The sequence below is a fragment of the Motacilla alba genome, chromosome 4A (assembly GCF_015832195.1).
Source record: "Motacilla alba alba isolate MOTALB_02 chromosome 4A, Motacilla_alba_V1.0_pri, whole genome shotgun sequence".
In the NCBI taxonomy this organism is placed as follows: domain Eukaryota; kingdom Metazoa; phylum Chordata; class Aves; order Passeriformes; family Motacillidae; genus Motacilla; species Motacilla alba.
The window spans coordinates 6180504-6199131 of NC_052045.1; the positions used below are offsets into that span (position 1 = coordinate 6180504).

Here is an 18628-nt window from a genome sequence, read left to right on the forward strand (position 1 = left end):
CTGGAGGGGTCCCTGCATGGACAGGGGTTCTGAGCCTGCACCCCCACGGGCTGAGGGGGGCCCTGTGCTCAGCTGCACATCCAGGACTCCTTGGGCTTAAACTCCTGAATTTTGCAGATCTTTCTGATGTGGGATGGGATTTCAGGAGTTTAGCAAGGAGCACATGCAGGCACCTGTACTTCCCCTGGGCAGCAGGGACCAGTTGATAAACCAAAGCTGAGTCTAGTGGGGAAGGAGAAAGGATCTTGTGCTGAGCTGGGAAATACTTGATTTGGGGTTATTTTTGTATTGCAAAAGGGAAGAAGAGAGCCCTAAAGTAACCATTTATGCCTCTGCTGGGAATTCAGTGCCTGTTCCTTTCTCCAAGGGCTCGTGCCCATGCCAGGGCTGTGGCAGTGGCCACTGGCTGGGTGTGACAGCCGTGGTTTGGGCTCCTGTCCCTGGGGACATGTAGGGCTCCCACCAAAGCTGCTGGAGCCTGAGCATTCTTCAGCCAGGAACGGGGTGGGTTTGTGATTCTGTCCAACATGGAAAAAGCTGCAGCAAGACCACAAGGGAATTCTGCTCCATGGGTTCCTCTGGCAACACACGTGTTTATGCTAAATAAATGCATAAAAGTAGGAGGGCATTCCCTTGTGTATTAAGGAAATAACTGTTCTTTAGTGCCTGGATTTAGCAGTAGGAGCTGGGGGTTGTTCCTCGGCGTGGGAAGCAGGAGAGCAGCTGCAGCAGGTCACATCCATGGGAGATACAAATGCTCTAATGGGCGAGTGGAGCTCCCTGCAGAGCCAGAGCTGCTGCTGGTTCTGTTTTTTTTAGCAGAACTGTTGGTGTTTTCCTTTGGCTTGGCCTTCCTTGGCCTTTGGTGGCGGCTGGTGTTGGGTCTCGTGCAGTACTCCGGATGCTGACCTCAGTCCATGCTGGGTTTAATGCTCTTCCAGGTGGTGAAAACTGGAATACTTTTGCTGTTGTCCATGTAAAGAAAAGTGAGATGTGATGGCTCCTCATCGGAAGGTGCAGCCAGGCTGGTAGCTGTGGTGGGTGATGGATGCCAAAGCTCCGGCACCGCTGGCTGCCCTCGGAGCGACAGCGTCCGCTTGTCCAAACAAAGTGCGTGTGAGATCCGTGGGATGGCCAACAGGAAAACGGTGCCATTTTAGAAAGGGTGGGCTACAGGATGGGCAAGATGGAATAATTTTCTTCAGTGTCCAAGTAGGTGTTTTCGTCTGGCTCCTTGTGGATGCCTCATGCCTCAAAGCGTTCTAGGCCAGGTTGGACAGGGCTTGGAGCAACCTGGCATTGTAGAAGGTGTCCCTGCCCATGGCACAGGGCTGGAATGAGATGATCCCTAAGGTCCCTTCCAACCCAAACTATTCTGGGATTCTCTTCTGGATTTTTCTTTCTGGCTTCAGCAAACACCAAAGAGAAGGAAGAAACTTCACCCCAAGCCTGGATCCGACAGAGGTGGCTGGTGGCTGTGCTGGTGCTGATAGACCTTCTTGAGGTGGTGCACAGGGTGGGCTGGAGCCAGAGACTCTCTCTGCTCTGAGCTTGCTTTGCCATTGCCTTTTCAGAGATGGAACCCCAGGTTCCCTCCATGCTGAACTTGCCCTCAGATGTGGTGGGCTGCTGCTGTGTGCTCCCAGCACTGTGGGACAGTCCTCCTCTTTCTGTTGTTTTTCTGGGGTCAGAGCAGCTGCAGAAATGCAGGTGGGGGAGGCAAGGACGGATCAGGGTCCTCACCTTCCTGGCCCTTTGTTTCTGTTCCTCTCTTTTTCCATCCCTTGTTCCCCTCAGACATCTGCTCTGCAGCTGCAGCCTGAGCAGTGGGACGTGCAACCCTGAGCTGCCGCAGAGCTCCTGCTCCCGAGTGCTCTGGAGCTGCTGGGAGGAGGTAGGCTATAGGCTAAAGGGGCTGCAGGACTCTGAGAAGCTGCCTGGAGGAGCAGGAATCTGTAATGTGCTGTAGGACACTCCTGTAGCCATCACAGCAGTGCCAGGGGACACTGACTTGGTCTCTGCCACCCCACCGTCCGGCTGCCAATGTCCATCAGATGGCATGTCCCAGAGCACTCCGTCCTTCTGGTGCATCCCATGCCCCTGAGCGTGGCTGTGCAATGTTCAGCCCTGCCCTGTGGGGTCTATGAAGATGTTTTGGTGTGAAGAAGGGCCTTGGGTTAGTGGTTGCCTTGGCAGTGCTGGCCTCGATGATCTGAAATGCCTTTCCCAGCTTAAAGCACTCCATGATTCCATCATCCTACGCGTCATTTCTTGTGGCTAATACGTCTGCTTCAGTGCTTCCTTCTCATCTTTAGTAAAGACAGCACTGGCTGCAAACCTGAATTTAGGTTGTTCTGGGTGTCGTTTGAGGAAGCAGAGGTGTTCTCTGAGCAGGTTAGGCCCCTCTCCCAGGTGACTCCTTTTGGGTGGACGGGTGTGCTGCAGCGTCACCTCGGTTTCCTGGTGGCCGCGTTCCTGCGTGGAGCAGCACAAAGCTCTGCACACTGTGGGCGTGAAGGGCTGGTTGAGGTTTCAGAACAGAATAAACCAGGCCCGAGGCTGCTGTTGCGTTCGTTTGAGGGGAGGAAATGAGAGCCACCACATTCAGCTGATAAGAGTGGTCACACACAGCCCTGGAGCCCAGCAGAGGGATGAGTGGGCAGAGATAAGGCAGGGGAGTGCTCTGGGGGGCTCTGATGGTGCTGCTGGGGGTCTCTGTGCCCAGCCTGCAGGGATTATGATCCAGATCTGATCCAGACACCCAACAGCCAGTCTCCGTGCCCTGTGGTGGCCAGAGGGGTTCCTGTCTGGGTTGTACCAGCCAATACTCGCAGACATCATCCAGCAATTCCTGTGCGACCTCTAGGATCATTTTTACCCCTGGATGTCCCTCGTGTTCGTGTTCCCAGCAGCTGTCTGGGACAGAAGTGGGGTGACAGAGGGCTCTGCTGCCATCCCCCCTGCCAGGTGCCATCCCCAGCGAGCGATGCCCTTGGAGGAGACATTTCAGACATTTCAGGGCTGGAGGTGAAGGAGGCATTTGAGCAATTCCTGATTGGTGCCATAGCAAGGAACAGTTCCCAAAGCTTGTGGGACCTGTTTACTATGTGAAGGTTAATTATGGAAACGCACCGTGTCTGGGAGAACATCCAAGAGCATTCCTCATTGCTGTCCATGTGCCCTGTCCATGTCTGTGCTGGCAGCTCCAGAATCTCTGCACTCTGCTGAGTGGAGCTGGCAGCTGGAAGCAGGAGGTGCCTGTGGCTGTGTGGAGCTCTGCGTGCCCCCTGCCCCAAGAGCCCAGCTGGGTGGGCAGTGAGTTCCAGCTGTGCCCAGTGCTGCGAGGGCACCATGGGGGCTTCCTCCAAAGCCCCCTGGGAGGGTCTGGGGTTGGCCCTTGGTTGCTGTGGGAGAGATGCCCTGCTCAGGAAGGCAGCTCTGATTTCTCCAGGCAGTCAGTCCCTCTGTCCCCGGTACCCTTGGCATGAGTAGGACACACCTTTCCTGTGGGACACCTGCTCCAGCTCCTCATGTTCTCAAGCAGTGAAGGCACACCCCCCTGGTTCAGGAGAGGAGTTGGGACTTTCTGTCATTCCTGTAAAAAGCAGGCAAGAAAGAAACTTCTGCTTATAGCCGGGAAGGAAAGTCCCTGTTGTAGGCGGTTTTACTTTCAGGCAGGATGGAAAGAAATCACACCAACATGAGAGGAAAAAGAGCAATTTTCTCCCCTTGGTGCTGGGGCTGAGGCTTCCCCCGCAGTGCCAGGCAGCTGCTTCCAGCTTTCCATGAGGTAACATGCGAGCGATTTTGTGGCGGGGTTTTCTCCTCACACACTAATTGGCTGTGTGGGACATTTTATGGGGATTTGGAACCTTGCTGTGGGAAGCTTGAGAGCCTGGCCTGGGACTTCTTGTCAGTTTTGATTGTTAAAGTGAAAGTGCAGAGCTGGGGTTCTGGGAAGTGGCTTTCCTGCCTGTAATTCTGCTGGCCTCCAGTGTTACAGGTTGCTTATTTTAGAACTTTTATGGAATGTCCTGGGCTTTTCCCTTTTTTTTCCTGGTCCATGCCTGTTCCAGGCCAAGGTGGGGTGGATGGAGCACCAAAAGCACTTGAGAGAGAGCTATCAGGCTCCAGACACCTACAGCCAGGAGCCATTCCTGCAGGAGCCCCAGGGAAATGCCACAGTGCAGTGACTGCAAGAAGGGGATTGGGGAACTTCATCCTTTTTTCTCCACTTCAGTGCTGGTTTTCATCATTTTCTTCTGGAACGATGGGAACATGTTCTCTTCCTTCATTTTTGATTTCCGCCCCTTCCTGGGGGTGTTGGGGGGTCAGACTGGGGGGGCTGGACCCACTCAGGGCGTTTCTGATGAACCATGGTGGCACTTGAGTTACAGTCTCTGCCCCTTCCTGGGGGCATGGGAGAGCTACTGTGGAAACCTTTTCCTTGGGAAACACCATCCAGCCTCAGCAGCTGCTGGACAAGGCCAGAGGCTTCGCTGGGGGAGGATTCTCTTGTGGCTCATGGGATTGTGCACCACTGGGAGCTTTTTCCACTGAAGGTGTTGGTGCTGGTTTCCCCCGTGGGGTTGTCCAGGCATTTCCTGAGGGCTCTTCTCCCACGGAGAGCTTCCTCTGGAGCATGAAACATAATGGGGCTGCTGGTCTGCCTTCCCTGCCTGCAGTCAGGAAGCTGGTGGGATTCATCCCCTTGTTTCTCAGGGATGCATGGACTCTGCCTGTCACCTCTGCCTGCTCATCCTGCTGTACAACTGGAGTGGGACGATTTCTGCACCATTTAAACCGCAGATCTCAAAAGATATTGAGTTGCTATAAGCTCCTGGAAATTGTTTTCTGACCAGTGGAGGCAAGGAGACTCTCTTTGTGCCCTGCTGAGGGTGGGTATAGTGCTTGATGAGAAAATCCTGGCATCTGGAGATGTTGGGAACCCATATCTGTCGCTGCTGCCTGGGGCTCAGGCTGAGCAGGGTGGAGGGTAGAGGGTCTCTGGGCAGTAATCCCTGGGCTCAGGCTGGATTCCCAGTGGAGGCTGCAGCCAGGGATGTGTGCTGGGCTCATCCTGCCTGACAGTGAGGCTCCTGAGAGGTGACAGGGAGGGCTGGGAACCTGGCTGGAATGGGTGACCCTGTGCCCAGCGTCTGGCCATGCCCCACGGCAGGAGTGTTTGCCTGCCCGGCCTTTCCTGCACTTCCCTGGGAAAGCACGTCCATGGGAAGGGCGGGAAGAGGAGGAAGCTGGCTGCTGGCTCCCTCTGGGACAGGACACTTGGAAACCTTTTCTGTGACAGCACTCCTACATGAGGAGGGCTCAGCCTGGGCTGGTCAAACATCCCCCTGCTCCAGGGGGCTTCTCCCTGTTGGAGAGGCTCTGGAGGGATACAGGACTTGCCACAGCAGGCAGAGCCCAGGACCTGGCTGCTGGAGAGGAGAGGAGGGGTGGAGGTTTGGGGCCCTGGCCCCCTGCCAGCCCGTGCGTGGGGAGGCGGCGGAGGGAAGGAAATGTCGTGCTCTGACTCCGCATTTCCACCACGACGATGAGTGGCTGAGCCCAGTCCTGCTCAGAGCATCCTGCTGCAGCCCTGGGCTCTGGCTGCTCCCAGCCTGCTGGGGTGGCCGTGGTCACGCTGGGTGTCACCAGGCTCCGGCGTGGCCGCAGTCGGTGCCCGGCCATGCTCTGGCACCAGCTGAGCCCCGCTGCGGGCAGGGGGAAGCTCAGCCACGGCCCTGCTCCTGCTGCCCTCCGCCAGAGCCATCCCTGGGGCAGGATCCATGGCACAGGTGGGAGACTGGGGGTTCTGCTCGTGGCTTGGGGCACACAGAGCTGCAGTCGCTCCGTGTCACTCCATGGGATTGGCCCTATGGAATTCCCACTGGGAGCAGAGTTGGGCAGGAGTGGGAACTGGCAGGTGCCTTGGCAGGGGCTGTGGGAAGTGCCTGTCCCTGGGTCCTGCCCACTCCAGGAGTGTGGGAGGGATCTGCTTCCAGAGCTGGCATAGCCAGAGAGCATTGCCAGGGACCACCAGTCTTGGTGTCCTCCTGCTGGACAGATGCAGCCATGGGGTGCCCTCCCCATGGGGTGTTGGGTTCTTTGGGAGGGATGTGGTGCTCCACATGGACCAGCTGACCCATGATAGCTCCGGGGTTAAGTTCTCCACTGGGATTGCCGGGTCAGAGCTCTGTTGGGGGCAGGAGGGGTCAGCCCTGGGTTTTGGCAGGACTAATGGCACGGTTAATGACAGCTGTGTGGTTTGGACCCGGATCCAGATGCTCATTCCAAAACTTCTTCCCAAAACTTGCCAAGTATTTGAGTCCAGGGCTTTGGCTTAGTCCTGTTCTGAATTGAGCTGCTTATTTGGAGCTTTTTTTTTTTTTTTTTGCTTCTGTAAGTTTGGAATTGGGAATGCAAACTTTAGCCAGAGCTCTGGGCTGAGGCAGTGGGTGGATGGGGATGGAATCAGGGTATTCCAGTGCTGGGTGGGTCTGGCCTCAGCCCACTCTGTGCTGGGTACTGCCTCCAGGAGGGACAGATCAGCCCCTGAGGCTGCCAAGGCATTTTCTACCCTTGAGGTCAGATGTTGTCACCCTCAGCAGCAGAAATGTCATCGGGCCGATGGGTGCTGACACTTGGCAATGACTTGCTGTGGCTGTGGGAGCTCTGGGCTGTTTTCCCTCAGTTCCTCTAAACTGGAGGAATTTCCCAGGAAATACTGCTGGCTGCTGAATGGCTCATCTGGGTGATGGCTGATCCCTGTGTGAGGGGTGGCAACCAGCTGGGCGAGGGGTGAAGAACCCCAGCAGGGATTTGGTGCCAACTGGGATGAACACCAGCTTGAAAGAAGAGGTGGGGAAGGCTGGGTGATGGGAAGGAGGTGGGGAGGAAGGGCTCCTTTGGCAGCCTTTGCTCGGGGATGTTTGCAGAAGTGATCAGCACTGAACTTTGACGAGCTCTGAACTGATGATTACAAAGGAAGATCTTCCTCTCCTGCCTGGCCAAGAGCTCTGTTTGGTTTGGTGGGTTCAGAAACAAAAAGTTTCATCAGAAGGTTAAAACTGCATCTTGTGGCCCTGTCATTCAGGTGGCATCACTGTCACCTCCTGCTCTTTGCCCAGGGCTGGCAGAGAGCTGCAGCTGAGCTGTGTCTGCCCAGGACCCCGCTGCTGGTGGGACCCCTGGCTCTGCAGCCACGCATCTCCTCTGCTCTGTGCACAAGGAACATGTGCTGGGTGTCAGGGCTCTGGGGGTGTGGGCTGTGTTCTCAGGGCGTTGCTGCTGCTGGCAGGATGCTCAGGCTGGTTCTTTGCTTTCTTACAGAAATCGAAGCCAAGAAAGCGTGCGACTGGCTCCGGGCAGCGGGGTTCCCCCAGTATGCCCAGCTGTACGAAGGTGAGAGCTGCCTCCTGCCACTGACCCTGCTCTGTACCTGCTCAGAGCCTCTATCCCATCCAGATTCCAAGGGGGGCTGCAGGGACAGCACCCACAGCTCCAGGGAGAGGAGGGGACAGAGGGGATTGTTCTCTGATTGTATGATTGTTTGTTACACTTTGAGCCCTTGGCCACGGCCTGGAGAGCCAGCCAGTTAACTTCCCTGCATTCCTGAACTTTTCCCCTTCAGGCAGGGCTCTGAGGAATCCTGGGGCGGCTGCTTTGGCCAAGGGCAGCCAGGCTTTGGAGAGCCATCAGCTCTGAAGTGGTTCAGGGAGTGTTTGCCGTGGGTGGGAGCGCAGGGGCAGCCAGAGGAGGTAATGTGGAGAGCGAGCATGTTACTCCTCCTTCTGTCCCTCCCCACTCCCGCAGCCCCTGCCCTGCTCCAGCCTGTCCTTCCTGGGCACTCAGCCTGGAGCAGATCATGTCCCTGTACCCCCCTGGAGCAGTGTTCCTACTCCCAGCTCCTGTGCCAGGCGCCCAGGGGGTGGCAGGGTGGCTGCGGTGGTGGCTCTTGCCTCAGGCTCGGCTGTGTGCTCTTGGAAGCCGAGGGGGGGTCCTGGTCCGGCTGGTGCGAGGAGCGGCGGCTGCAGCCGGCCCCGTCCGGCCGGACAATAGCGGGAAGCGGGGCTCGGGCGGCCGCAGCCGTGGCCATTGTTCGGCAGGGCACTTCCCCCGCCCCCGAAGCACCATCCCCGCTGATGGCTTTAGGAGCAGCCTGTTTGCTGCCAGTGCCTATTTTGGGGGGCAGGCCCCACGTGCAAGGACAGGCGGGGTTCCTGCCGGGATAGCCAGCCCCAGGTGCTGGCCCCAGACAGGGCTCACAGCTGGGCAGCGAGGAGCGGTGCTGCAGTCTGTGAATCAACCGACCCTTCTCCAGCCTCTACCTGCAGAACCTCCCACATCCTCCAAGTGTTTCCCTCTGTTTCCCTTCCCGTGGTGATCACGCTCCATGGCTTCATGGACAGATGGATTGAGACCCTTGGGGCTGAAGGTCCAGGTCCCACATGCATGATCCCAGCAGATCTGTCTGTGCACGGGGATGAGCAGGGAACTGAATGGAGGCTCCTGGGCATCTTATCACGCTCACCTAATGTACCTGGGCAGAGCCGTGCCCAGGGACCCTGGCCATGCACCACCTCCAGGTCATCTCCAGCCACTTGGGCCTCTCCTCCTCTTCCCATGCCCACTGCTGCCCTTTGTCCCTGATGGAGCAGCTGGCTCGGGATCTGCCACTCATGTCACTTCCTTCCCCAGAGTCGTCATTCCCTCTTGACATCAGTGCTGTGAAGAGGGACCACAGCTTCCTGGACCAGGATTCCCTCAAATCCCTGTGCAGGTAACACTCCCTTGCCCTCCCTCACATGGGATCAACAGGGGGATGTGGCACAGACAAGGACAGGGGCCCAGGCTGAAGGGGTGGTGGGCTCAGGGGATGCCTGATGTGGTGGTGGGCTTAGTAGGGTGCCTGCCTTGACTGTGGCTGGGCCCAGAGCCCGCTCCAGCACTGTCACTCCCTCTGCAGTGAGAGCTCAGTTCAGATCAGGGAACATGGCTGGCTCCAGGCAAACAGGAGGTTTTTATGCTCCATGTGATGCCGGTCGTCCCAGTACCAGCCCGGCCGTGCGTTTCCACCAGGGCACGGCGCTGCTGCAGCTGCAGGCTTGGGAGCTGCCCAGGGCTGGTGTGCAGGGAGCAGCGTGTGGGGGACTCAGAGCAAGCCAGAGCGGGCACCCAAAGCGGGGCACTGGCCGGTGGTCAGGTTGGACGGGCCATGTGCCACTCGGTGCTGCGGGTGACTCAGCCCTGCCCTGCATCTCGGGACACGTCACCACCCCCATGTCCCTGTGCTGTCTCCGTGCCGTCGCTCCCACTCAGAGCAGAGAAGAGACGGGAAAAGGGCCTGTTTCCTATTTGTTTCCCAGCAGAGAGGCTGCTGTGCTGGGCAGGAGGGGATCCCCGTGCCATTTCCTGGGTGCAGTGAGGCAGGAGGTGATGGGAGGTCTTTGCCTGTCCCTGCCTCTCTGAGCTTTCAGGTCCTTTAGTCATTCCCTGTCTGGGGCACAGGAGCTTCTGAGGTGATTTTGCTTTAGTAGCCTGGAGCAGACCACACTACCCACTTGCCCACTAGTGGCCCCAGCAGCTGGCATGGGCATTGCCTGGCTTGGGCTACCATCTGCTGGCACTGTCCCCTTGTTAGTCAGGTGTCCCTCTGACTGTGGACTCAAAGCAGCAGGTGACAGGCACAGCCAAGGCTCTAAGGCAAGGAAATCAAAAGAAGCCAAAGCCATCCCTGTGACCGCAGCAGGGCTGGGGCAGGAGCTGGGAGCAGGGTAAAGCCACTCTGTTTCTTGCAGGAGGCTGATGACCCTGAACACCTGTGCCTCCATGAAGCTGGATGTTCACTTTCAGCGTAAACAGGTAAGTCCTGTATGCCTGGGGCTGGTGAGGGGCTGAGGGGTGCAGGGGATCATGTGCTCGATGTGGGGCAGTGTCCTGGTGAGCTCTGGGACTGCCCTGGGCACAGAGCGGCTCCTGGAGGCCTCCACTGCCAAAGGGGTCCCGAGCTGGTTTAAGGAGTGACCACACTGCTGTCCTCCCCACCTGGGGCCATGCTGGTGGCCGTGCCCCTCTGAGGTGGGGGGATGTGCTAACCCTCCTCAGCTCCAACCGATCGGTCATCCCCTGTTCTTGACCTACAGAATGAAGACTCTGAGGAGGAAGAGCAGTGTGCCATCAGCACCCGGTGGACCTACCAGAGGGACAGCAAAAGGTGGTCACGGGTGGGGTCCGCCGATGTCCTGTCCCAGGGCTCGGAGGCCCTGAGCTGCACCGTGCGCCCGGTGTCCAGCCGTGAGAGCGTCCTCACGGACCTCAGCACCAACCCCGAGGCCACGTCCCTGCACAGCACGGGCAGTGTGGGCAGCGTGGGTGGCACGGGCGGCATGCTGGGCACCGCGGCCGTGCCATCCGAGCCCCCGTCCCCGCTCCGTGCCGCTGCCACCGCCTACAGCTGCAGCCAGAGCGAGGGTTCTGCGCCGGAGCAGCCCTCGGGCCAGGGAGAGGCCTCTAAGGAGAAGCTGAAGAAGCGACGGTCTCGAAGCTTCCTGAAGCGGATCGAGTCCCTGCGGAGGAAGGACAAGGAGAAACCCAGCCCAGACAGGACGGTGGCTCCGCACAGCAGCGCCACTCTCCCGCCAGGATGGGGCTCTCTGAAGAGTGATGGGGACCTTGCGGCCACCAGGACCAACTCCTCTAAAAGAGGGACACCTGCCCCTTTCCACAGCAAAAAACACTTCTTCTCGGTGTCGTACAGGACTAACCGCTTGCTCGGCCCCGGGGGCACCAAGGGCAGCTCCGACCCCAAACGCGGTGGAGTTTACCTGGAGGATTACGACACAGACACGGCCACCGCCGCCGGCGGTGCCTGGGCTGCTGCCGAGTGCCAGCGCCGGGCTCGCCATGGCGATTGCCTGGTCTATATCCCCTGTGACCACAAACCCGGCACCTTCCCCAAATCCCTGTCCATCGAGAGCTTGTGTCCCCTGGCCGGCAGCTCCCTGACCCACTGGAACGCGGGGAGCGCGGCCGCGGGGCGCGGCAGCGGCAGCAGCGTGGAGGGCTCGTCCTCCCCGAGGGGCTTCGCCCGCCGGCGCCGGGGCTCCTGCAGCTCCCTGGGCAGCCGCGTCAGCGTCTACGACAACGTGCCGGACTTCGGCAGCAGCGAGGATTTCGGCAAGGACGGGGAGGTCACCTTCCAGAACCTCGACGACATCCTGAAGCAGATGGGCTTGCTGCAGCAGAAGGTGGAGCTCTGGTGTAAAGCCGTCTCCCCTGGCCTGGATGGAGAGGAAGGAGGCGACGACGAGGAGGACGAGGAGGAGTCGGACTCGGGAGGGGAGCCCTCCAATCTGCATTTCGAAGAACAGTCCATGTCGGATGTTGGCACCTCTGCCAGTGACTTTGATAGCACTGGGAACTCCCTCAACGAGGCTGAAGAAATCGAGACACGGGAGCGCCGGGATTCGGGAGTAGGAGCATCCCTCACAAGACCCTGCAGGTATCACAGAATCCCGAGGTGGTTTGGGTGGGAAGGGACCGTAGAAACCATCTCGTTCCACCCCCTCCGCTATGGGCAGGGACACTTCCCACTAGACCGTATTGCTCCAAACCCCATCCAGCCTGGCCAGGAACGCTCCCAAGGACGGGGCTGCCGCAGCAGGGAGGGGTGCACAGCCCGTGGGTCTGGGGAGCAGCGCCCGATCCCGTCCTCGGGGGCTGGATGGATGATCGCCTCTTCCCGGAAGGCAGAAGCGGGCGGAGGGAGGGCAGTGCTGCCGGAGCCGCACGGTGCGGGCGGGGAGCGCAGCGCGGGGCGCTGGTGCGCTCTGGTGGCCGCAGGACACCGCTGCCAGCACTTCAGCACTGCCACCGCTGCCGGCCCTGTCTGCCTGCACAGACCCGCGATTAAAAGGTTTTTCATTAACTAATAACGAGTTATTAGTTAATATAATAGTTAATTAGTTATTAGTTAATATAATTGCTAATAAATAATTAGTTAACCCGCACGCAGCGGGTACGTGCCTCCCCTGTGCCAGTATTCCCTGGGGTTCTCCCCAGCAGAGCTATGGCTGGTGCAGAGTTCTCTGGCTTTCCTCACCCAGTTTGGCTGTGCTGGAGGGTGATGTGGCAGTAACTGTGAAGGAGTGGAGAGCAGTGCGGGTTTCCTCAGCTGGGAATGTCCCGTGTGTCCCCAGAAAGCTGCGTTGGCACAGCTTCCAGAACTCACACCGGCCCAGCCTGAACTCGGCCTCGCTGGAGATCAACCGCCAGTCATCAGCCCAGCTCAACCTGCTGCAGAAGTGCTCCCTGCTCCGGCTCACGGCCATCATGGAGAAGTACTCTGTGCCCCACAAGCAGGCCTGGACGTGGTGAGCTGCGACAAGGGGGACAAGGATGAGGCCCACGGGCTGCAGCTCGTGCTGTGTCCCCAGCTTGGGGCAGCTTCAGGGTGTGGAGGGGGAAAAGCTAAACCAAGGGCTGTCTGCTCTGGCAAGTGTGAGCCAGAGCTAAGCCCCAGGCTCCTGGCATCATCCTGGCTTCCAGGGGGCCTCCTGGCATCATCTGCCACTGTGGGGGCTGCAGGTGTTCATGGGATGTTAAAAGTGCTGCAGCAACATAAGAGAGTGGGACAGTGGTTTCTTTTCATAGCCAAGTATCAAAATTATTTTAGCTTAATAAAAGGTGCTGCCATTCCTGCTGGGAAGCTGCCTTGCTTGTATTCCAAACACTGCAGAAATGTGTGTGTGTGTGTGTTCCCAGGGTCCTGCTCTCTCTGTGAGGGGAGGTGCTGAGAGCACCCATCATTGCACTGATGTCTCTCTGTCCCACTCCGCAGGACTGTCCCCAAATTTATGAAGCGGAGCAAAGTCCCTGACTACAGGGACAAGATGGTTTTTGGGGTGCCACCCATCGTCAACGTGCAGCGGACAGGGCAGCCCCTGCCCCAGAGCATCCAGCAGGCCATGCGCTACTTGCGCAGCCAGTGCCTGGACCAGGTGAGGCTGCAGCTGCTGGGCAACAGCACCGGGATTTGGGGGGAAAAAAAAAGCTTTAGGGGTCCTTTGTTCACCTCTCGTGGTGTGTGCTGAAGCGGGAGGGTGGGATTGTCCAGGGGAGCGCAGCAGCATCCCTCCCTCAGTGTCTCCTCTGGGTTCAGGGATGATCCCTTTGGGGAGGGAGTCCTTGCCTGTCCCACAGTGCCCACCCAGGCCGTGCCCGCTCATCCCGCTCTGCTCCGGCAGGTTGGCATTTTCCGCAAGTCCGGGGTGAAGTCCCGGATCCAGGCGCTCCGGCACATGAACGAGACCAGCCCCGACCACGTCGACTACTCGGGGCAGTCGGCGTACGACGTGGCCGACCTGCTGAAGCAATACTTCCGCGACCTGCCCGAGCCCATCTTCACCAGCAAGCTGACCGACACCTTCCTGCAGATCTACCAGTGTAAGGGCCGGGCTGGGGGCTGCTCGGGGGCTCCGGGAAGGAGGGGTCCCTCTGTTTGGATGGAGGGGATGGGTGGTGGCCGTGGGGACGCCCCGCTGACGCTGCCCCGTGCCCGCAGTCGTGTCCAAGGAGCAGCGGCTGCAGGCGGTGCAGGCCGCCATCATCCTCATGCCGGACGAGAACCGGGAGGTGCTGCAGACCCTGCTCTACTTCCTGAGCGACATCGCCTCGGCTGAGGAGAATCAGATGACAGCTGGGAACCTGGCTGTGTGCCTGGCGCCCTCCATCTTCCACCTCAACGTGTCCAAGAAGGAAAGCACATCGCCCAGGTAAGGGCTGGCTGAGCCCCAGCTCCCCAGGGCTCCTTCCCTGCCTGCTGTGGGAGGGGGCCAGCAGGGAATGGGGGGGATGTTGGCTCTGCTCTGTGACACAAATGAGGGGTCTGGAGGTGCCCACTGGTGCCAGCACTACCTGATCCCCCACAGGGCCATACACAAGAGGGGCACCATGGGGAAGCCAGACCAGAAGGACCTCAATGAGAACATGGCTGCCACGCAGGGGCTCTCCCACATGATCAGCGACTGCAAGAAGCTCTTCCAGGTGGGTGGCAATGGTGTCCCAGCCCAGTGCTACCCGTGGGAGGTGTGACCTTGCTGGAGGTGCTGGTCCTGGGCCGAGCTGAGGGCATCCTTCCCTCAGTGGTACAGCAGCCACCAGCCATTCACCCTGGAGCCAAGCCCAGCTACGTCCTGGGGCAGGAGATGGTGCAGGCTGTATGTCCATCCTCCCCACTCCCTGGGGAATGAGTTACAGTTCTCTGTGTGTCTAGGACCACTCACAAAGTCCCCACAGGATCTCTCTGCCTCACTGAACATCCGTGTGCTTTTGGCTTGCAGGTCTCCCATGACATCTTGCTGCAGCTGAGCAGCTCCTATATGGCTGCAGACGCTTATCCCCACCCCCTGGCTGACTTGGTGTGCCAGGGGGAGAGCAAGGATTTACACTCCTACTTTGAGCAGAGTGTCCAGAACCTGCTCAAAGAGTCGTCAGAGAAATTCAAGGGATGGCTGAGCACACCAGGGCCCCTGAACACGGAGCTCTCCTGCAAAAAGGTAAACTTGTGTGGAGGAGCTTGGGAACATGCAGGGAAACGTGCATGGGGTGACCTCTCCAGCAGCCAGAGCAGGTCCCACCCCATCCCTCACTAGCCAGCAGATGGGACTGTGCTGCTTTATGGCAGTGGGAGCCATCAGTGAAGCTGCTCAGGGGTTAGCACTGGGGGTCCTGTGGGACAGTCTGTGTGACTCTCACCTCGTCCCCTCAGGTTGGGGACGGGCACCCTCTGCGCCTGTGGAAGGTCTCCACGGATGTCGAGGCCCCTCCTGCCACGGTGCTGCACCGGGTGCTGCGGGAGCGTCACCTGTGGGACGAGGACCTGCTGCAGAGCAGGGTGGTGGAGGCGCTGGACAAGGACATGGAGGTGTACCACTACGTGACAGACAGCATGGCCCCGCACCCGCGCAGGGACTGCATGGTGCTCCGGTGAGGGCGGCTGGGACCCGCGGTGGGTTTGGGCTCGGCTGGGCACATCTCCTCTGCTCCAGCCCCATCTCCTCCTCCTTTCCTGGGCTGTGTGGGGCCCTCACTGTGCCATCCCGCAGTGGCCCCGCGGTGGGCACGCAGTGACCGCTGCTCTGTCGCAGGCGCTGGCGCACGGACCTGCCGCGGGGAGCCTGCCTGCTCAGCTCGCTCTCGGTGGAGCACGACAAGGTGCCAGTGGAGGGAGGTGTCAAGGCCATCGTGCTGACGTCCCAGTACCTCATCGAGCCCAGCGCCATGGGCCGCTCCCGGGTGACCCACATCTGCAGGGCTGACCTCAGGTAACGGGACCCTCCGGGGAGGGCTTGGAGCAGCAGGATGTGCTGCTCCGTGATACTGCCAGGGTCTCTCCTACCCACTCACCCCCTCCTGCCTCTTCTCGTCTCCAGGGGTCGGTCTCCTGAGTGGTATAACAGGGTCTTTGGCCACCTCTGTGCCATGGAGCTGGCGAGGATCCGAGACTCTTTCCCAGCCCTGAGTCCCGTCGGCCCCGAGACAAAGATTTGAGGCACCAGGAAGATGCTCTGTCCTTTCAGATGTGGACTCGCCATTGGATCCGGACTGGGGCTCTCGGCAGGAAGCACGGCGTGGTGCAGTGCCTGTGGAGGTGGAGACAGAGGCACATATTTGTAAACGTCCTTTCACCCTGGGCTGGGCAGTCCCGTGCCATGGCCCGGGTGCCGCAGGGCAGGGTGGCCACAGAGGTGTGGTGTCCCACAGGAGAAGTGGAGCAGAGGGAAAGAGTGGCCATGGGGTCACCCCTGGATGCAGCCTGTGGCAGGAGCTGGAGCCCCCACAGAAGCCAGGAGCAACAGCAGGGGTGAAGGAGCGTGGAGTGAGGCAGGAGGAGCGAGCAGGGAAAATGGGGCCGTGTCTGCAGGTCGCAGTGCGGGGTCGGGAAGTGGAGGGTGGGCAGCGAGGGGGGGATTGTGTGTGTGGTGTCACCCGTGGGGACAGCCAGGGAGTCACTGTGTGGTAGTGGAAGAGGCTGCTGTTCTGGAAGGAGGGGGCTGCCTATATTTAGATAGATAGGTGCCAGCCCCTGTCGAGGGGCAGATGGAACCTGTTGCAGCATTGGTGCTGAATTTATGGAAGAAGCAGTCTGTATTCCCGTGCCTTGCTCTTCCTTGGCTAAAAGCCCTCTCTCTGCACTGGGTGTCACTTGGAGGAAGGGTGGTTGGACCATGTTCCAAGCCAAGACCCTCTTCAACCAGCTGACCTGTTATTTGCATGGGGCAGGACGCTGCTGGAGCCCTGGGGCAGCTGTGCCTGGGTGGGAAGGGGCAATGCCTGGAAAGAGGCATCGAGGTGGGGAGAGACTCCCCAGACCAGCCCCCGCTTTGTGCTGCCCTCAGTGTTGAGGGCTGTACCCCGAGAGAGAGGAGGGATGGCAGGAGGAGCAGTTGTTTGGGATTCACCCCTCTTTGGGCAGGTACAGATGACCCATGGCCACCTACTCCCTGCAGAGACATCCGTTTCCCTTTCCACCCCTTCCTTCCCTTCATGAAGGAGCTGTTCACTGGAGCTGTCAGCACCCAGGAGATGACCTGGTTTCTCCATTCAGGCAGGGACCCAAATTCCCAGACGTCGTTCCAACTGGAAGGCAACACGACCCATGAGCTGGGGACCCCCAGTGTCAGTTTGGCCATAACTGTCTGTCTTTTGGTAAAAAGAAAAGCACAAGTCAGCCTCTAGTCTGTGTTTATATATATATGTATTTTATATATATATATAAATATAACTAACATGTGGGGGAGTGAATTTTCTCCTGATATTTTTTTAAAGTGTTTCTTTTTTTTTCTATCTATAAATACTTGTACAGGTGGAATATTAATATATAACTCTGGTGGCAGAGCTCAGCACCAGGTGAAGCTCGCTTAGAGCTGGGTATTTTGTATTTAAGGGACTTTTGTTTTGTATCATATGAAAGTGCAGCAGTTGTTTGACTTGGATTGGGGCTGCTCTTCCCATCCGTGCAATTAATAAAGTACTAACAAGATCTGCTGGCTGATGAGGAAACCTCCATGTCAAGGGCTTCTCCAGCACTGCAGCAGCCCAGTGCTCAGCAATGTGCGGCCTTGGGGCAGCCCCTGCGTGGGTGGAGAGACTCAAACCCAGGATTTTCCACATCCAGCTGTGCTCCAGGGCCTTGCCAGGGTTTGGGGCTCTCCTGGCATTGCCGCCTGCAGCAGGGAGAGCACCTCGAGGAGGAAGATGAGCATCCAGCACCAGTGATGCTGATGAAGAACCACATTGTGCTGTTGAATTCCCTGGAGCAGACACCTCTGGCCTCTGCTTTGGGAGCAGTGATGGGAACGGGGTGGAACATGCTGGAGTGGATGAAGATGATGGTGATGAAGGCTGCAAGATTAAAGCCTGGAGAGGAAGAAATCCCTCTCTGAGCTTGGGATCGGCAGCAGCAGGACTGCTCTGGCTTTTAGCACTAATGGGCAGAGATATTGGGGCAGCCCTGGCTCATCCCAAATCCACCCATGGCCAAGGCTGCAGCACTGGGGTGGGGAGGGTACCCTCCCCAGCCTGGGGTGGAGCCCAAGCTGGCATCTCTTCTTCCAGGGCCCCAGCAGGATGGCACCACTCCACAGACCCACCCAGGCATCCACTGCTGGAGGGCTGTGAGCTCTCAGGGACCCCTGAGAGCCTCCCACTCCTACAGGGACCCCTGTCCTGCCTCACATTGTCCCTATCCCTGGGTCCCAAGTCCCCAGCACATTGAATGAAGAGGTTCCCCACCCCCTGCACGATGCTGTGCTGGGTGTAAACACTAAATAACGCCCCAAAGCCTCTGCAAAGCTGGCTGGAGCCATCCCAGGGCTTTTGGGCTCACCCCAGCCATGTTCCCAAATCTGCCTCCCCTCACCACTATCAGCTGATCAGTCCAAAACTGTTTTCCTCCAACCCCTGCTTTGCAGACACTAACATGTAAAATCAATTTCTTACTGAAATCCTCCAAGTTTCATTAACAGAGATTTATGTTTTCTCCCTCAACATTACTACAATTTAATCTTTTCAGAGCTTATAAAAGCCAATCCCTACAATGTAACAAACCCCTGCATTGGGAAATGATTGCAGAGCAGCAATGCCAGGCTCAGTTTGGCTTAATTAGAGATAAAAGGAGAGGAAATCATTCCTTATTAGCCAGTCAGGTAGAAGCTGTACTGTATTTAGAGTGCAAACAGCCCAATTACAGGGAGGAACATGCACAGTTGTCTTTCATTACAGGTACTTGAAAATGTGCATCTGGGGAAAATTAATAATGATTCTCTCCTTCCAAAGAGAAGCTGCAGCCATCCCAGCTGGCTGTGTGGCCATCCCCAGCACAGGAGTGATGCTGGTCCAGCCTGACCATTTGCCCATCCCTGGCATCCTTGGGCTGTTACCTCAGCCCTGGCAGGAGGATCTTTAAAGGCATTGCTCAACCACAGCTCTCAGTGCACAGGTAGCACCTGGTGGTGGAGCCTACCTGCCCCACCACCTTTCCTTCTCAAATTCACCTCACTCTGTACCACACCTGTGCCAGGACAGGGCCCCTGTGGCTCTGCAACTTCTGTCTTCATGGGCAGAA

The 18628-nt window shown here is 58.3% G+C and overlaps 1 protein-coding gene across 5 annotated transcripts in view; it reads left to right on the forward strand.

Moving 5' to 3' along the window:
- Positions 1–17044, forward strand: part of STARD8 (StAR related lipid transfer domain containing 8) — a 41393-nt gene extending 24349 nt beyond the window's left edge. For 4 of the 5 annotated variants that reach the window (XM_038164846.1, XM_038164844.1, XM_038164849.1 and 1 more), the window contains 13 exons: positions 7333–7404; positions 8701–8782; positions 9801–9864; positions 10146–11503; positions 12201–12374; positions 12842–13001; positions 13248–13446; positions 13565–13775; positions 13932–14046; positions 14343–14558; positions 14771–14988; positions 15150–15326; positions 15435–17044. In XM_038164846.1, coding sequence (XP_038020774.1) covers positions 7333–7404; positions 8701–8782; positions 9801–9864; positions 10146–11503; positions 12201–12374; positions 12842–13001; positions 13248–13446; positions 13565–13775; positions 13932–14046; positions 14343–14558; positions 14771–14988; positions 15150–15326; positions 15435–15552 — 3164 coding nt within the window. In that variant the 3' untranslated portion in view covers positions 15553–17044. Of the gene's footprint in view, positions 1–4367; positions 5799–7332; positions 7405–8700; positions 8783–9800; positions 9865–10145; positions 11504–12200; positions 12375–12841; positions 13002–13247; positions 13447–13564; positions 13776–13931; positions 14047–14342; positions 14559–14770; positions 14989–15149; positions 15327–15434 lie in introns of those variants that run through there. The other variant, XM_038164845.1, reaches the window with a different exon arrangement.
- Positions 17045–18628: the final 1584 nt, after the last annotated feature.